At 41.6% G+C, this 12883-nt stretch overlaps 1 protein-coding gene across 8 annotated transcripts in view; it reads left to right on the top strand.

The window, feature by feature from the left end:
- TFPI (tissue factor pathway inhibitor) overlaps nucleotides 1-6549 on the top strand; it is a 28832-nt gene extending 22283 nt beyond the window's left edge. For 5 of the 8 annotated variants that reach the window (XM_062506737.1, XM_062506738.1, XM_062506739.1 and 2 more), the window contains 4 exons: nucleotides 206-418; nucleotides 900-992; nucleotides 5732-5917; nucleotides 6268-6549. In XM_062506737.1, the coding sequence (XP_062362721.1) occupies nucleotides 206-418; nucleotides 900-992; nucleotides 5732-5917; nucleotides 6268-6380 (605 nt within the window). In that variant the 3' untranslated portion in view covers nucleotides 6381-6549. Of the gene's footprint in view, nucleotides 1-205; nucleotides 419-899; nucleotides 993-1645; nucleotides 2021-5731; nucleotides 5956-6267 lie in introns of those variants that run through there. The other 3 variants (XM_062506741.1, XM_062506743.1, XM_062506742.1) reach the window with 3 other exon arrangements.
- Nucleotides 6550-12883: the final 6334 nt, after the last annotated feature.

Raw genomic sequence — 12883 nt, forward strand, 5'->3', positions numbered from 1 at the left:
AAAAGCTGCAGAATATTCTTTTTCATTACTTTAGTCTAAAATAACACCTTCATGTAAATTTGCATGAACACACAAGAAGAGAGGGTTAGGGGCTGTTACCATGGTCTGAACAGATCAAAGTTTTTATTTTTGAAATATTGAATATATTGATACCGAGTTTTGTTTGTTTTTTTCTTAACAGTTTTCACTTTTTTTTTTAATTTAGCAAATTTGTTGCCAACTGTTACAACAGAAGAACATCCCAGCACTGTGAACAGCAGCTCCCCAGCAGAAGAACATCCCAGCACTGTGAACTGCAGCTCCCCAGCAGAAGAACATCCCAGCACTGTGAACTGCAGCTCCCCAGCAAAAGAACATCCCAGCACTGTGAACAGCAGCTCCCCAGCAGAAGAACCCAGCCAGTCTCCTGGGATTTTTGGTGAGAATTTGCTTTTGCTGTTTATATTCAACCCTTTGATGCTCCTTGGTTTGTCCACTGATTTTTTTTCCTATTTATTTGAAGACAGGTACATCACTGAAAATATCTGAGCACGGGGAAGTCATTAACATTAAAAGTAGCTTCAGAGCTGCTTTCTTGCCAGCAATACATATTTTGAAAAAGGCTCACAATTGCAAAGGTTAGAATGTCTGCTGGTAGTATAAAAATAACCTTACCAAGCTGTGTATTCTAATCTAAATCTTACATCAGTAAAATTAAGGAAGAAAAAGGAACCCATTGCGAAGATGTTTCAGCAAGCTGAGTTTCCTGCACCTTCAGGCCTTAGAGACGTGGCTTGGCAACTGGCACCAGTATTGGATTTGAGCAGGGCACCAGTCACAGCTGATTCCCAGAGCTTGGATGTGTCTGCATATCCCATCCTTGACTGCTTCACATCAACTCTCTCTGTTTTTTCTTTTAGTGAATTTGTTGCCAGCTGCTCCAAATGAGAAGTCCAACACCCTGAACAGTAGTTCCCCAAAGGAGGAGCCCAACCATTTCCCCCTTTTTTTTGGTAAGAATTAGCTTTGCCAGTTCTTAGCTCTCAGCCTTTCATATGGATTGCATTTCCATTTCAACACATTTTCTGATGTACCTGAGACCAAAGAATGGGCTTTCATCTCTGCCAAAGCATTTGATAAGCAGAGAAAGTCAATGCAAAGGAATATATCACAACTTACAGATCTTTCATATATATCAGGAGGTGGAAGACTGACCACTCTCTTTAAAAGTGTGCACTTCCTAAAGGCCTGCTTAATTCAAAGACCAAAAGCAGTGATGGGTAATCCTTTCAGTCAAAATTAATATTTTTGTGAGGATCTAATAAGCAATTGATTTAGATTCCTTTTACCCATTAGGAAAGGACAACATTTGGATTTTAGAATATGGCAGGGTATAGTATATTTAATACAATAATGTTTCTATTTTCACTGTGACCATATCAAACTCAGTTTTGGGTTGAGTACCACGACAGTGAGTATGCATGAATTTTAAATGTTGCTCCAAGGTATTCTTTGCACTATGTAAAAGTTGGGACTCTGGACCTTTCCTGAGGAGGGATGGGCTTTAACAGTACCAGCAGCTGGACACTGTCCACTGGAGATGGCTCGTACTGGCTCCCACTGTACAGTGATTGAATTTGAGGCATGTTATTTTTATGATCCACAGTTGTGCAAGAGGAAGCCACAAACAGTTGGAAAGAGCCTGAGCATTCTCACCAAGTATTTCTGTTGGTTTTTCTGCATTTGCACTTGCTTGTACTTTTGAGGACTGAGTGAGGAAGCAGAGACTCGCTAAGGTTTTTGCATTTTATATGTTCTGTAAGATAACAGGTTTGTAGGTGGCATTCCTGTGCTCTTTGCTTAGTATGGAGTGTCTAATAAAGCATGAATGTGTGTTGTAGTCTGTTTTTTGCCTGCACTGTTATCCACAGGCACTGCTGGTTTGACATAGGCTTCTGTACAGTTGTATTGTTTGTTTACCACATGCAAAGCATCAATGCAGTCTTATTTAAATGAATAAAAATAAAACAGAGTAAAGCAACTCTGTAAAGCTTTTGACAATCATTTTTTAAATAATTTAAATTTTGGTATAATATTTAAAGACTATGAAAAAATTAAATATAATTTAGTTAATTTACATCAAAGCATGAAAAAAAAATTATGAGGACTCATCTATTATAGAATAGCTCACCTCGCAATTGACGTGCTATTTCATCTTGATTTTAAGAAAAAAAAGATTGTTGTTGGTACATGTAACTCTGTAACAATATCTGATTATTAGACTTATAACATAGCTCTTGATCTTCAGAAAATTAAATTGTTCTATGGCCAAATAAAGCAAAGCACAGACACAGACATGAAGTTTCAAGCACTCCTTGCAATGAACTTTCTGCAGAGATTGAAGATTGTTCAGGCCTCACTCTATTGAAACATCTATAATAACTTCTATTTTGTGGAAACTAGGGAACAGTGAGGCTAAGAACCAAAGCTTTAATTTTATGTGATCTATGGTGGAAAACTGCGAGCGCTGTACCTACATTTGATTTGTGAGATTTAAGTGGGAGGCAGGATCAAAAGTCAATTTTCAGCTCAGCGAATTTGGAATAGCACTAGGATGCAGTTGCTGTTAATACACAGTCATGGTCATCTTTTGCTGATATAAATTGGCAAAGTTCTATTTGCTTTAATGGGTCTGCACCAATTTATACCTGTGGAGTACTTTCAAGCACGGATGAATTGTTATTTTTGTAATAGCCTGGTCACTTGAAGATTCTTTTATTTTCCCTTTGCTGCAACCAGAAACGAGGAGCTGAAGTCTGCACGTGTTGAAAATCTGGCAATAAACCTGAAGCTTCATGAATGCCACACACTCCTGGCTAGCAAGCAGCAGTGCTCACTGCATTCCCTTTCCTCCCAAGCCAATTTCAAACTCCTTTTGCAGTGTGATTAATTAGCAGTCGGTTGTCACACGACCCCTACAAAGCCTGAGGGATAAGGGCTTTTATTGCAATGCAGAGTTGGGCTGATTTCTGATAAATGTGAGTCTCTATCTGGATGTGCATTTTTCACAGATTCTGAAGTCATGATTGTGTCACCTGTTTATACCTCAGGGGGATGGGATTCAAGAAAAGGCTGTGGTTTTTTAGGAATTGAATCTTAAACCATACAATGTGTACTTTTTATTTTTTGTTTTTATGTAGTTCTGCGGAATTTTGCTTCTTTTATTTCTTTTTTTCTTCATAGAAAAAGCAAGAGAGAAAACTTTTCAACAACTTTCAGAAAAAAAATGGGGTTGTAAGATGGAAACACTTAGGAGAGAAAATCCCAAAGAATAGGCATATTAGCTCAATTTTCTGTTCCATCACATCCAGCTCTAGGAACTGGAGCTGAACAGAGACAAGTCACCTGCTGTAATGTTCTAGTGACATTTTTTACACACTGCCTCACAGGCTTTCAGATTGTCCTGCCAATAGACACCCTGGGCATGACAAGGGAATGTTCTGTGCTTACCTGAAGTCAAGTCTTTTAGTGATCAGTACATTCAAATATATTTTTAATTTGTATGATCTTCAGCAGAGAGGAAATTATGATAAGTTATTTAGTCTTTATTTTAAAATACAGTTTGTTGGGGGGAAATGGCTCTAGGTGGCAAAATTAAGAGGTTTTCTTCATGGGCTGGCTGCTTCTGTGAGTGAAGAACATGCAGATATTCTGAAAAGAAGCAAGGAACAGTGTTTGGTATTTGGGACATTTATCTAACAATGGTATAGACAAGGAATAGCATAATTTTGGGGGAGAATGCAAGAGGGATTCTGAATAGCAGCTGGCTCTCTCCCTGGTGCACTGTGCATACACAGTCCTTGTTTATCCCATTGCTGGCTCCATGGTTCCCCTAAATCTTGCAGTTGTGAGAACTCCTTCATGAGGGCTCACTGATAAGTAATTTACACTACAACACGCATATTTGAATTCTCTGATATCATTAACAAAGCTGTGTTTTCCTCATTGGCAAGCCATTCTGGTCTCTTCTTTGTAGCTTCAGAAATCAGCAGGTTAAAATAGGTAAGCTGTGCTGAACATATCCTTTGAAAGCTAACATCCTCTCCAGCTAGAGAGAGATTAAATTATTTCCAGGCTCAAGAGTTCTCAGAGCAGCACCAAAAATATTGCCTCAGTTAATTTAACTACCATCTTCATTATAAAGAAACAGTAGGTTCAATACAGATTTTATGACATTGTGGACTTCTACTCTGGACCCATTATTGCAGTAATGCCACAATTATGAAAAGAAGTTAAGAGTTTCTCATTTTATAACTTGAAACTAACTTAGTCTATCTCAGAACAGCAACTCATAACTCAGTTTTTGAATTTCAGGAACTTTTTTTTTTTAATACTATGATGTTGCTATCACAACCATTCCATTTCTTTCCTAGCAATTTTTCATACCTTTTCACCAAACCAGTTTAGCTCTTAGACATTTCAGATGGACCATTTTTTAAGCAGCTGTACCATGTGTAAGACACCTAAGATGAAGCACATATTTTTTGGATATTTTGTCAGCCTCCTGAACTTCCCAGGTTAATGTCTAACTGCTTGCTTTCAGCAACTCATCTGCTTCCTACTTTTGCAAACACAGGATGTCTTCAGCTTTGCTGTAACGCAAGTGGTTTCCTCAAATCTTTATTTTGTTTTTCCACTGAACTCCTTCTGTGTAGCTTTGCATCTGCAAGAGTTCCATCAGACTGGCTTCATGTTTGCATTTATGCATTCATTTATTGTATTTATTGTATTTGTGCACCCAGCTACCTCAGTTCTGAGGAAAAATGGTACTTTTTTGGGTCCCACATAAGTGATGATACAATGGCTCCCATTCAGTTTCTTGCAGCCTGCGCAGCAACTTTATCAGCTCCCATTTTGTATATTAGTCACTCTGAGGTGTGATAGATGATGGAATTCTTCCAGGTTTGGGAATTCTGGCATGGATTTGCTTCTTGACCTTGTTCCGGTGCCCAGGTCCTTTGGCTACCTGGGGTTCATCCTCCAGTGTTTCAGTTCTCACTTGCAGCCACCCTGATGGAGCACACCACCAGCCTCTCCTTGGAAATGGTAAAATCCTGCCAGCAGCACGAATAAAACACACCAGCAGCTCCAATAATTCGTGCACTTGTTCTTCACATTCAGTACCTTTTTTATTCTGCAAGTTACAAGCTGTTGTTCTATAACTGCTCAGTGGTTGCTGACAGACCCCGTTACTTAGGTGGATTTTTCTGTAGTCATTCACTAAACTCAGCACTGAGCTGTTGAGTCTTACATTGGAAGTGCTGGGTACTTTTACCTTCTCCTTGATTTCAGAATGTCTGGCGCTGATTCGCTCCATTAAGTATTAGAAATATTTACCATATTTTTAAATCTGTTCACGTTTAATTGATTTCACCTCACTTTCTACAAATGCTTCACTTGAAACTCCTCCAAATGAATTTGTGTGCTCTCTCCTGTGGCAGAAATGGCAATTTGATCACTAACAACACACATAAAGGTACAGCTTTCAGGTAAGCTTTCGCTGGCAATCCAAAGGCACATTGACATTTTACTGTGGTATATTTTTTTTGTAATCATAAAAAAGATGCTTATGTCAAGTATCTTGGATTTTCAGGAGAGCAGAATTAAATTTGTTGGCAAAAAAATTCAAATAACATTGACATAAACACTGCAGCGTTGTCTCACCTTGTTTTTCTTGAACCACTTTTTCCAGAACCACCTCCTCGTGTCCCTTCTTTGTGCATGACCCCTATGGACAGAGGGCTTTGCAGAGCCAAAGAGTTGAGATTTTTCTACAACTACTCGACTGGAAGGTGTCACCCATTTAGCTACAGCGGTTGTGGTGGGAATGAGAATAATTTCATCTCCAGAAAGTCGTGTTTGAGGATCTGCAAGAAAGGTATGGGAAGCGATACTGCCCCCGGCTATCGTTAAGAGGTAAATATTGTGCTGGTCCAAACATTCTCTTGCTACTTTTGGTAGTAAGGATTGGCCTGAGCAAATATAATAGTTGAAAGTCTCAGAAAAGTGAGAATGGAAATCAGGAGAGATACAGAGCTAGAGAGAGAAGGAGGGACAAGAGGTGCAGTGTAAAAGGACAGCAATAAGACCACTTGGCATGGTCAGGTATATGAAGACTTTAGGTAAGAGAATTTTTTTTTTATTTTCTTTTTTATTAAGATTTTTGAAACAAGCTTTGTCACTTATTTTGAATGTCTTCTAATATTACTTTGTTAATTTTACCTTTAGGATTCAATAAGAAAAAAGATGAAAGAAGGTTAATAAAAATCAAGAAAAAAAGAAAGAAACAGCCAGTAAAGGCTCTGGGCATGGAAATCATCCCTGAAAGAATGCAATTTTGATTTCTATGGAAATGTGAAGTAAACTACTCTTCACCCGTGAAAGAAAACCTTCAGTGTACACCATTAAAATAGCTTTACTGTACTGATTATTTTGATTATATATTACTAAGCTGCATATATTTTTATTATGTATTCCTCAATTATGTTAATAAACATTACCTTTTACTTCGCTAAAGGCTTTTCAATTGCAGTTTGGTTGTATGTAATTGTCAGAGCTGCAGCAGGACAACACACAATGTGAGTGAATGGTTAAAATGCAGAGAAGATTCAAATTTAATTTCTTACCCCATTATTCTTTTTGAATTCTACTTTTGTACTGAAGAAAGCGTAACACTTAGTGAAAGAATAATCGCTAGTCAAGCATGATTGTTTCAATCATCAATTAAAAGATAGGTGTATTGCTATAAAAATGAAATAGGCAGTGGATATGCTTTAATCAGATTTATTTTAGGTTATGCAGGCCTAGACTTAACTCCACTGAAGTGCATATAATTAGAGTACTGTCAAAGGAATATGAAATCAGAATTAACCCACCAAAACCCATAAAGGGAGTGTAAAAGCTGTAAAGGTGTGAAGAAGTGTAGCAAGTTTTTTGGAAGGTATAAAAGTGTATGTATGGGGATCATTGACTTTTATCCTTGTTGCCAATCTAGACTCATGGCTAAGCTTTACTGAAAATTTAAAAAATTATGCATTCTAAATACCAGAATGAGGAGATAAGTAGTGCCCCTCTGCTTCATTCACTTCTTTTTGCTCCCGTACCTCCCAGAGCTGCAGAAAAATCACATCCAAGAATAAGAAAAAATATCTACGCATTTCCCAAAGGCAGCTAAAGGATGGACGTAGCAGGGGAATAACTGAGGCACAACACAGGAGAAGATACAGATCAGGCACAGAATGGTGAAGCAGTCAGAACATGAAGCTGTGCTGAGGTGCTACAGTGAGTGTACAGTTCCACTCGAGCACAGTCCATTCATCCAGTCCTTTCATGCCAGAATTTGTGCAGGTTGCTTTGGAGGGCAAATGCAGAATGCTGTGACATTTCTCCCATGCTGTATGATAACAGACAACAAGCTGGAGGTTTTTACAGAGGTTTGATGAGTTTCCATATATCTTCTGACCTGCAGTAACTTACGTGCCCTTAATCCACAAAAATGATGGAACAAAATGTCTTTGAGAAATAGCGTCCTTTTGTTAATTCTTTTTCTCTTTACGTTTTTTACTGGTGTGACCTCCTTTTTATTTTCTACTCCCTGCTTCAGTTTTATTTCCAGTTCACTTGACCCACTATTTCTCCCTGCACCTCCAATCCATTTACTCTCTCAAAACTGACACCTTTTAATTTACATTTTGAGCAAGTCTTAATCTTTCCAGCTTCTACCTTCTCAAACTTAGTGAAGGGGACCAAAGTTTTACGTTTCCTAACCTGTTTCTTTTCCAAAGAAAGAGCGAGGTTCAGGTAAAGCAGAGCTGTACGCGTGTGTTTTAGGGGGGGTGTGTTCACACGGGGTAATTAATTCCCGAATTAATTAAGGGGGTAAAGCCTCGGGCGCGGCTTCCGAGCCTGCGTTTATTCCCCGGGCGGCCGCGAGAGGGCGCCGGCGGCGCGGCGAGCTGCGGGCGGGACGGCCGCGCTGGAGAAGAGCGAATCCTCTGGATTTACTCTTTTCTCGCTTTTAAGCCTTCTTCGGTCCCACTGCAGGTAGATTCGCACTTTCAGGTGCCCTTGAACCGCCGCTTCCTTCGCTGTCGGCCACCAGGGCAGCCCGTAGGGGCGTGCTGTGCGCTCCTCGCAGCCGTGGAGCGGGGAGATGCCGCGGTGCCGGGGGATCACCGCTCTCACACGTGCGAGCTGCACCAGCGGAGGGTGCTCGGCGCTCTGTAGGGCAGCGGTTAAAAAAAAAAACAAACAAACAAACAAAAAAAAAAAAAACTAAACCCCCAAAGCACCCCAGAGCAACCGACCAAATGGAAAAAAAAAAAAAAAAAACAAAAAAAACCCAAACAACAAAAAAAAACATACAACAGAAAAAGCCCCCTCAAAACTCCACTGACTTTGACGAGCCAAATTAAACATGGCCTGTGTAATACATGTCTCCCGCTACTTCAGATGCCTGTCCTGGCTGGAATACATGGATTATTCTCTGAATTACAGTGTGTAATGTACCCTTGTTGCAATCTACAACCTGGACCTAATTGGTCTGAAGCAATGCTACCAGGCTCGCTGTATTTGTGAAATTCCTGTACCGGAGGTGAAACCATTTATTTTAGAGAAGTTAATTTCCATCACTGTTCAGAATCAGAGCTAATCCCCAGTTTATATCTGTTTACATTGCCTAGAGGTTTAGATTGCCAGTCCTAAGTGCTTCACTGAATATAAAACTCAAACATTCTCCTGTTGATGTGAGATCCTAGAAGCACCAACTCTCACATGTGCCAAACGAGTATCCAAGCCTGCTTTTTTGGTAACCCTGGAGTGGGATTTCATAAATTGTATTGTTTAGGAGCCATTTGGATTTAAAGTATTCCTGGACCTCTTTTCCATCTTCCGTTTTTTCCTAATCCTGGATTGGGGCTGCGTTTTGTTTGAAGTTTTTTGTTTGTTTTATGGGGGTTTCCCCCCTTAGCTTTGTGGTTTTCACTGTTTTCCTTCGTGAGGAAAATTATTTCAATGCCCAGATGAATTCCTTCATCCAGTGTGTTCCACAAATGATTCTGCTGGTAAAATATTATTAATAATAATAATAATAAGCGGATAAGTACCAGGTAGCAAGAAACAAGCAGAATATTTATATTTTATGTTGCTTTATGAGAAAATTCGGTGGTATAATTTTGATTGATCCTTATGACAGTGCGACTTTCAGGAGGTCCTTATGCTGTTCCCTAAGGAGTACTGGTGTTACAGGTGTTCATATAATTTGAGTTTGTTGCTCCATCAACTCCCCATTTGCCCAGCATAGTGTTCTCGTGTGCATACAGGAATTGGTTATTGATTTAAAGGGCACAGATTCTGTCCACAGTACAGGGAATTGATTGTATAAAAACAAGTGACAAATGATTTCAAAGAAACATATTTCGTTTCTGGTACAATGTTCTTTGAAGCAAGTAGAAAGACTTCTAATAATTTTGTTTTGTCCTGTGTCGTGGCAGTTTTCAAACCATTAATACTTGTGCTTTCAAATCACCAGTGTTCAGCAATAATAATGTTCTTGTTGGTCGGTTTGGTTGTCTTTTGGGGTTTTTTCTCCCTACCCTTGACACTTGTTTCTTTAAATACAATTTTTTTTTTCTTGGGTACAAAGCAAAGTGGCACTGTGATTGAAAATCTGAATCTGAGCTTTGCAGCTGCCTTACACCTGAGCAATAAAGGTATTTATTTCTGCGTAGAGCTTTTCAGCCCTCAAGGCATGAGATGTCCCGCAGCCCCTGGCACAGGTGGGTCAGGTCGGTCACGCTGCGGAGGAACGCGGCCCTCGCGTTTTGTCTCCGAATCGAACGGAGCTCATCTCTTTCCTACGGGTCTGGGCGGAGGAGGAGAAGGAGGACGAATCTCAGTGGAAAGGACAGGTCCCGTGCTCTCCAGCGGAGCGGAGCGGCTCCAGAGCTCCGGCCGGGGCCGAACCCCTCGGGCAGCCACGGCAGCCCCGCTGCCCCGGGCCGTGCCGCCCGCCTCAGCACGGTAACTCAACGGGCGGGGCCGGCTGATGTAACAGGAAGCTCTGATGTTTCGCTGCTGCCGCCGCCGCCGCTCCGCGCTGCCTTCGGACGCGCTCCCGGCGCTCCCGCAGCAGCGCTGCTCCGCCGGGAGAGCCGCCAGCCTCGGGGGTTAACACGGCCGGGGCTCCGCGGAGGGACGGCGAGACGGCTCCCCGCGGCTTCATCCGACGGCGCTCTGAAGGCGCTCGGCGGGGTGAGTGCGGCTCGGGCGGGTTCGTTGTTCTGCCCCGGCAGCCGCGCTGCGCGGTCCGGGCGCTCCGCAGCGACCGCGCCGTGGGATGCGGGCTCTGCGCCCACACCGGCTGCGAGGAGAACCTGCGTTTGCTTCTGGCGAGAGAGTGGTTTTATAACCGCTGTTGTTAACGTCTGTGCTTGCTGGGATAAACGGATGGGAAAGGAGATAAAGTGCCCGAATCGTCGCTCTAAGGATTCTGCCTGAAACCTCCAATATTAACTAACCAGATTTCTGTCTTTGCATCTGGAGAGAATTAGAGGCTCATCTCATTGAAAAGGGTCCTCAAGACTTACTCAGTGCAACTGCAGCTCTTTCAGCAGAGGCTGGTTGGGGGATAAAGTGGTGTAGGTTTGCTTACTGAGTATTTCTCTGAACTTGCTGTACCAGAAAGAGGTCGTACTTGAGTTGTTTCATAATTAGGTTTTGTGTTGTAATTAAACAACTTAAAAGGTAAAGCTACTGTTTTGTTTGGGCTTTCTGTTTGCTTGAGGAGAAGTTGGGTTGGTTTGAAGCCTGTCCTTGTGCCGGCATGTTACTGTCTGAGGTTTTTAACCGCAAACACCGAGCTGATTTATTGACAGCTAATTGCCCGCTTTTCCTTTCCTGGAGAAACTACTGAACGGTGGCGAGTGTGTGATTCCGTGCCTTCAAGGACCAGCTGATGGGCTGTTAAAAGTCTTGCCGCTCCTTAAGCTTTCCAAACCAGATGTGATACTCTGGGGTTTTACAAATGCGGTTGCAGCGCTGAGGTTGGTAATTCTATTCTGCTCGTGTGTGTAAGCAATGGAGCCATAGAACCAGGAAAATAAATCTTGTTAGGCTATAAATCACACTTGGATTTGATCTACAGTGAATCTTTTAGTTATCCACGCAGTTTGTAAGGGAAGAGAATGAAATAATTATAAAAATAGCAGAGTTTTTTTTTTTTTTCCTCTTTGCCTTCCTAAACTTGTGCCAGGCACCTTGGGGATGGACTTTGCTGCTCTTGCAATTGCTCCAGTGCAGTTTTCCCCGTCTCACTGTGCCTGCTGGGGATATTGTCATTCCCTCGCACTAATTATGTGTCTAATAGCTGACACCTGCTCAGGATGTGCTCTGAATCTGAGGTCCTCTTGGTGCACTGGAAGGAGACACTCTAGATCTAGATCAGTGTAAGACCACATCTAAAACAGGTGTGTTTTCTTTGACAGTACATATGCTGTGGTACTGTCTGAAATTCTTAATTAACTGTCTGTATTTGCGCAGTATTTTCTTCTCTAGTTTGCTTAAACTCTCATCTATTTCACTGCATATAGGAGCAATCCCAAAGTCTTTATCCAGCTTTGGAAATCTTCTGCACAAAAGGCACTTGGTGACATTAAGTCCATGGAGGTGGCACTTTGCATAAAAGGTAGCTTATGTTGTTTTAATGATCAGTGCACTGGGAGCAACTGTCTTCAGAAGTGTATCAGCTAAATGATGTAGATTCTTGTTTTTTGTTCTTCACGAGCAACTGGTGTAGGTAGAAGTGCGTCTGCCCACAGAGGATGTGCCAGACATGTGGGTGTTTGCAGGCTGGATGTCAGAATCTGTGTTATTTGCAGGTTAAGCAAAGACAGGCAGGGCACTGCTATAGAACAGCGTGACTGCATTTTTTACTGGAGAGAACTAAGTTTCTGGATGTCTAAGATGCGTTGCGGGTTCAAGAATCACATTTTATGTGTCCTTTCGACTTCAAATGTTACTGCATCATGAATTTCTGATCAGTTGGAGTCTTTCTTTGCATTAAGAGATGCAGTACTTGTCCCTTTGAATAGGCTTTTCTTGATACAACACAACTGTTGAAACCCTGGCCCATGGAGAGCCAGTGGGAATTTTTCCACCGGCTGTCAAAGGCAGGGCATTCCTAAATGTGGGTATTTTTCTGTTGAAGAAATTAGATGTAGATCATCCATCCAGGCACTTACATTCTGCTGTCTGTTGGCAGCTGGGTTTTTTTTGTAATTTCTGTAATTTTTGAGCACTGCAGTTGAAAAATACAGTGTGTGTCTCACGGGGTGACCCATGCCTTACCTGGGTCAGTAAAGGGGACTTGCTCTGGGAATGCAGGATTGTCCCATGGGCTGTGTGGGTATTGCAGCTCAGATTTTAGGCCAGGATACGATTAAGAACAAAACTGAGGGGTCTAACAGATTTCCTTTGACTCCCGTAGAAATTCCTAACTAGCTGCTATATTCTGTACATTTGAGGGAATCATCTTCCTCCAGTAGCATTCCTGGCTTGTGCAGGAGTTGGGTCGGACTGGACCCACAGAAGTCCATGCAGTCATGCAATTCAGACTGGGTCATTTGAAAGAACCTATCACTATTGATACGTTTTTAATAATAGCACGTCTACAGTGATAGTGGAAAGAGGTGTATCTAGTCCCTGCTATAGTAAATGTTGAACATAAGCTATCTCTTAAAGCCACTGGGGCAATTTCTCCAGTCAGAAGTCCAAGTCTACAGTTAGGAAAACAAAGCAGGATTTCTCCTTAAGAAATTGTCCCCGTCAGTTGCCAATGTGTTCACCA

The sequence above is a fragment of the Cinclus cinclus genome, chromosome 21 (assembly GCF_963662255.1).
Source record: "Cinclus cinclus chromosome 21, bCinCin1.1, whole genome shotgun sequence".
Lineage (NCBI taxonomy): Eukaryota > Metazoa > Chordata > Aves > Passeriformes > Cinclidae > Cinclus > Cinclus cinclus.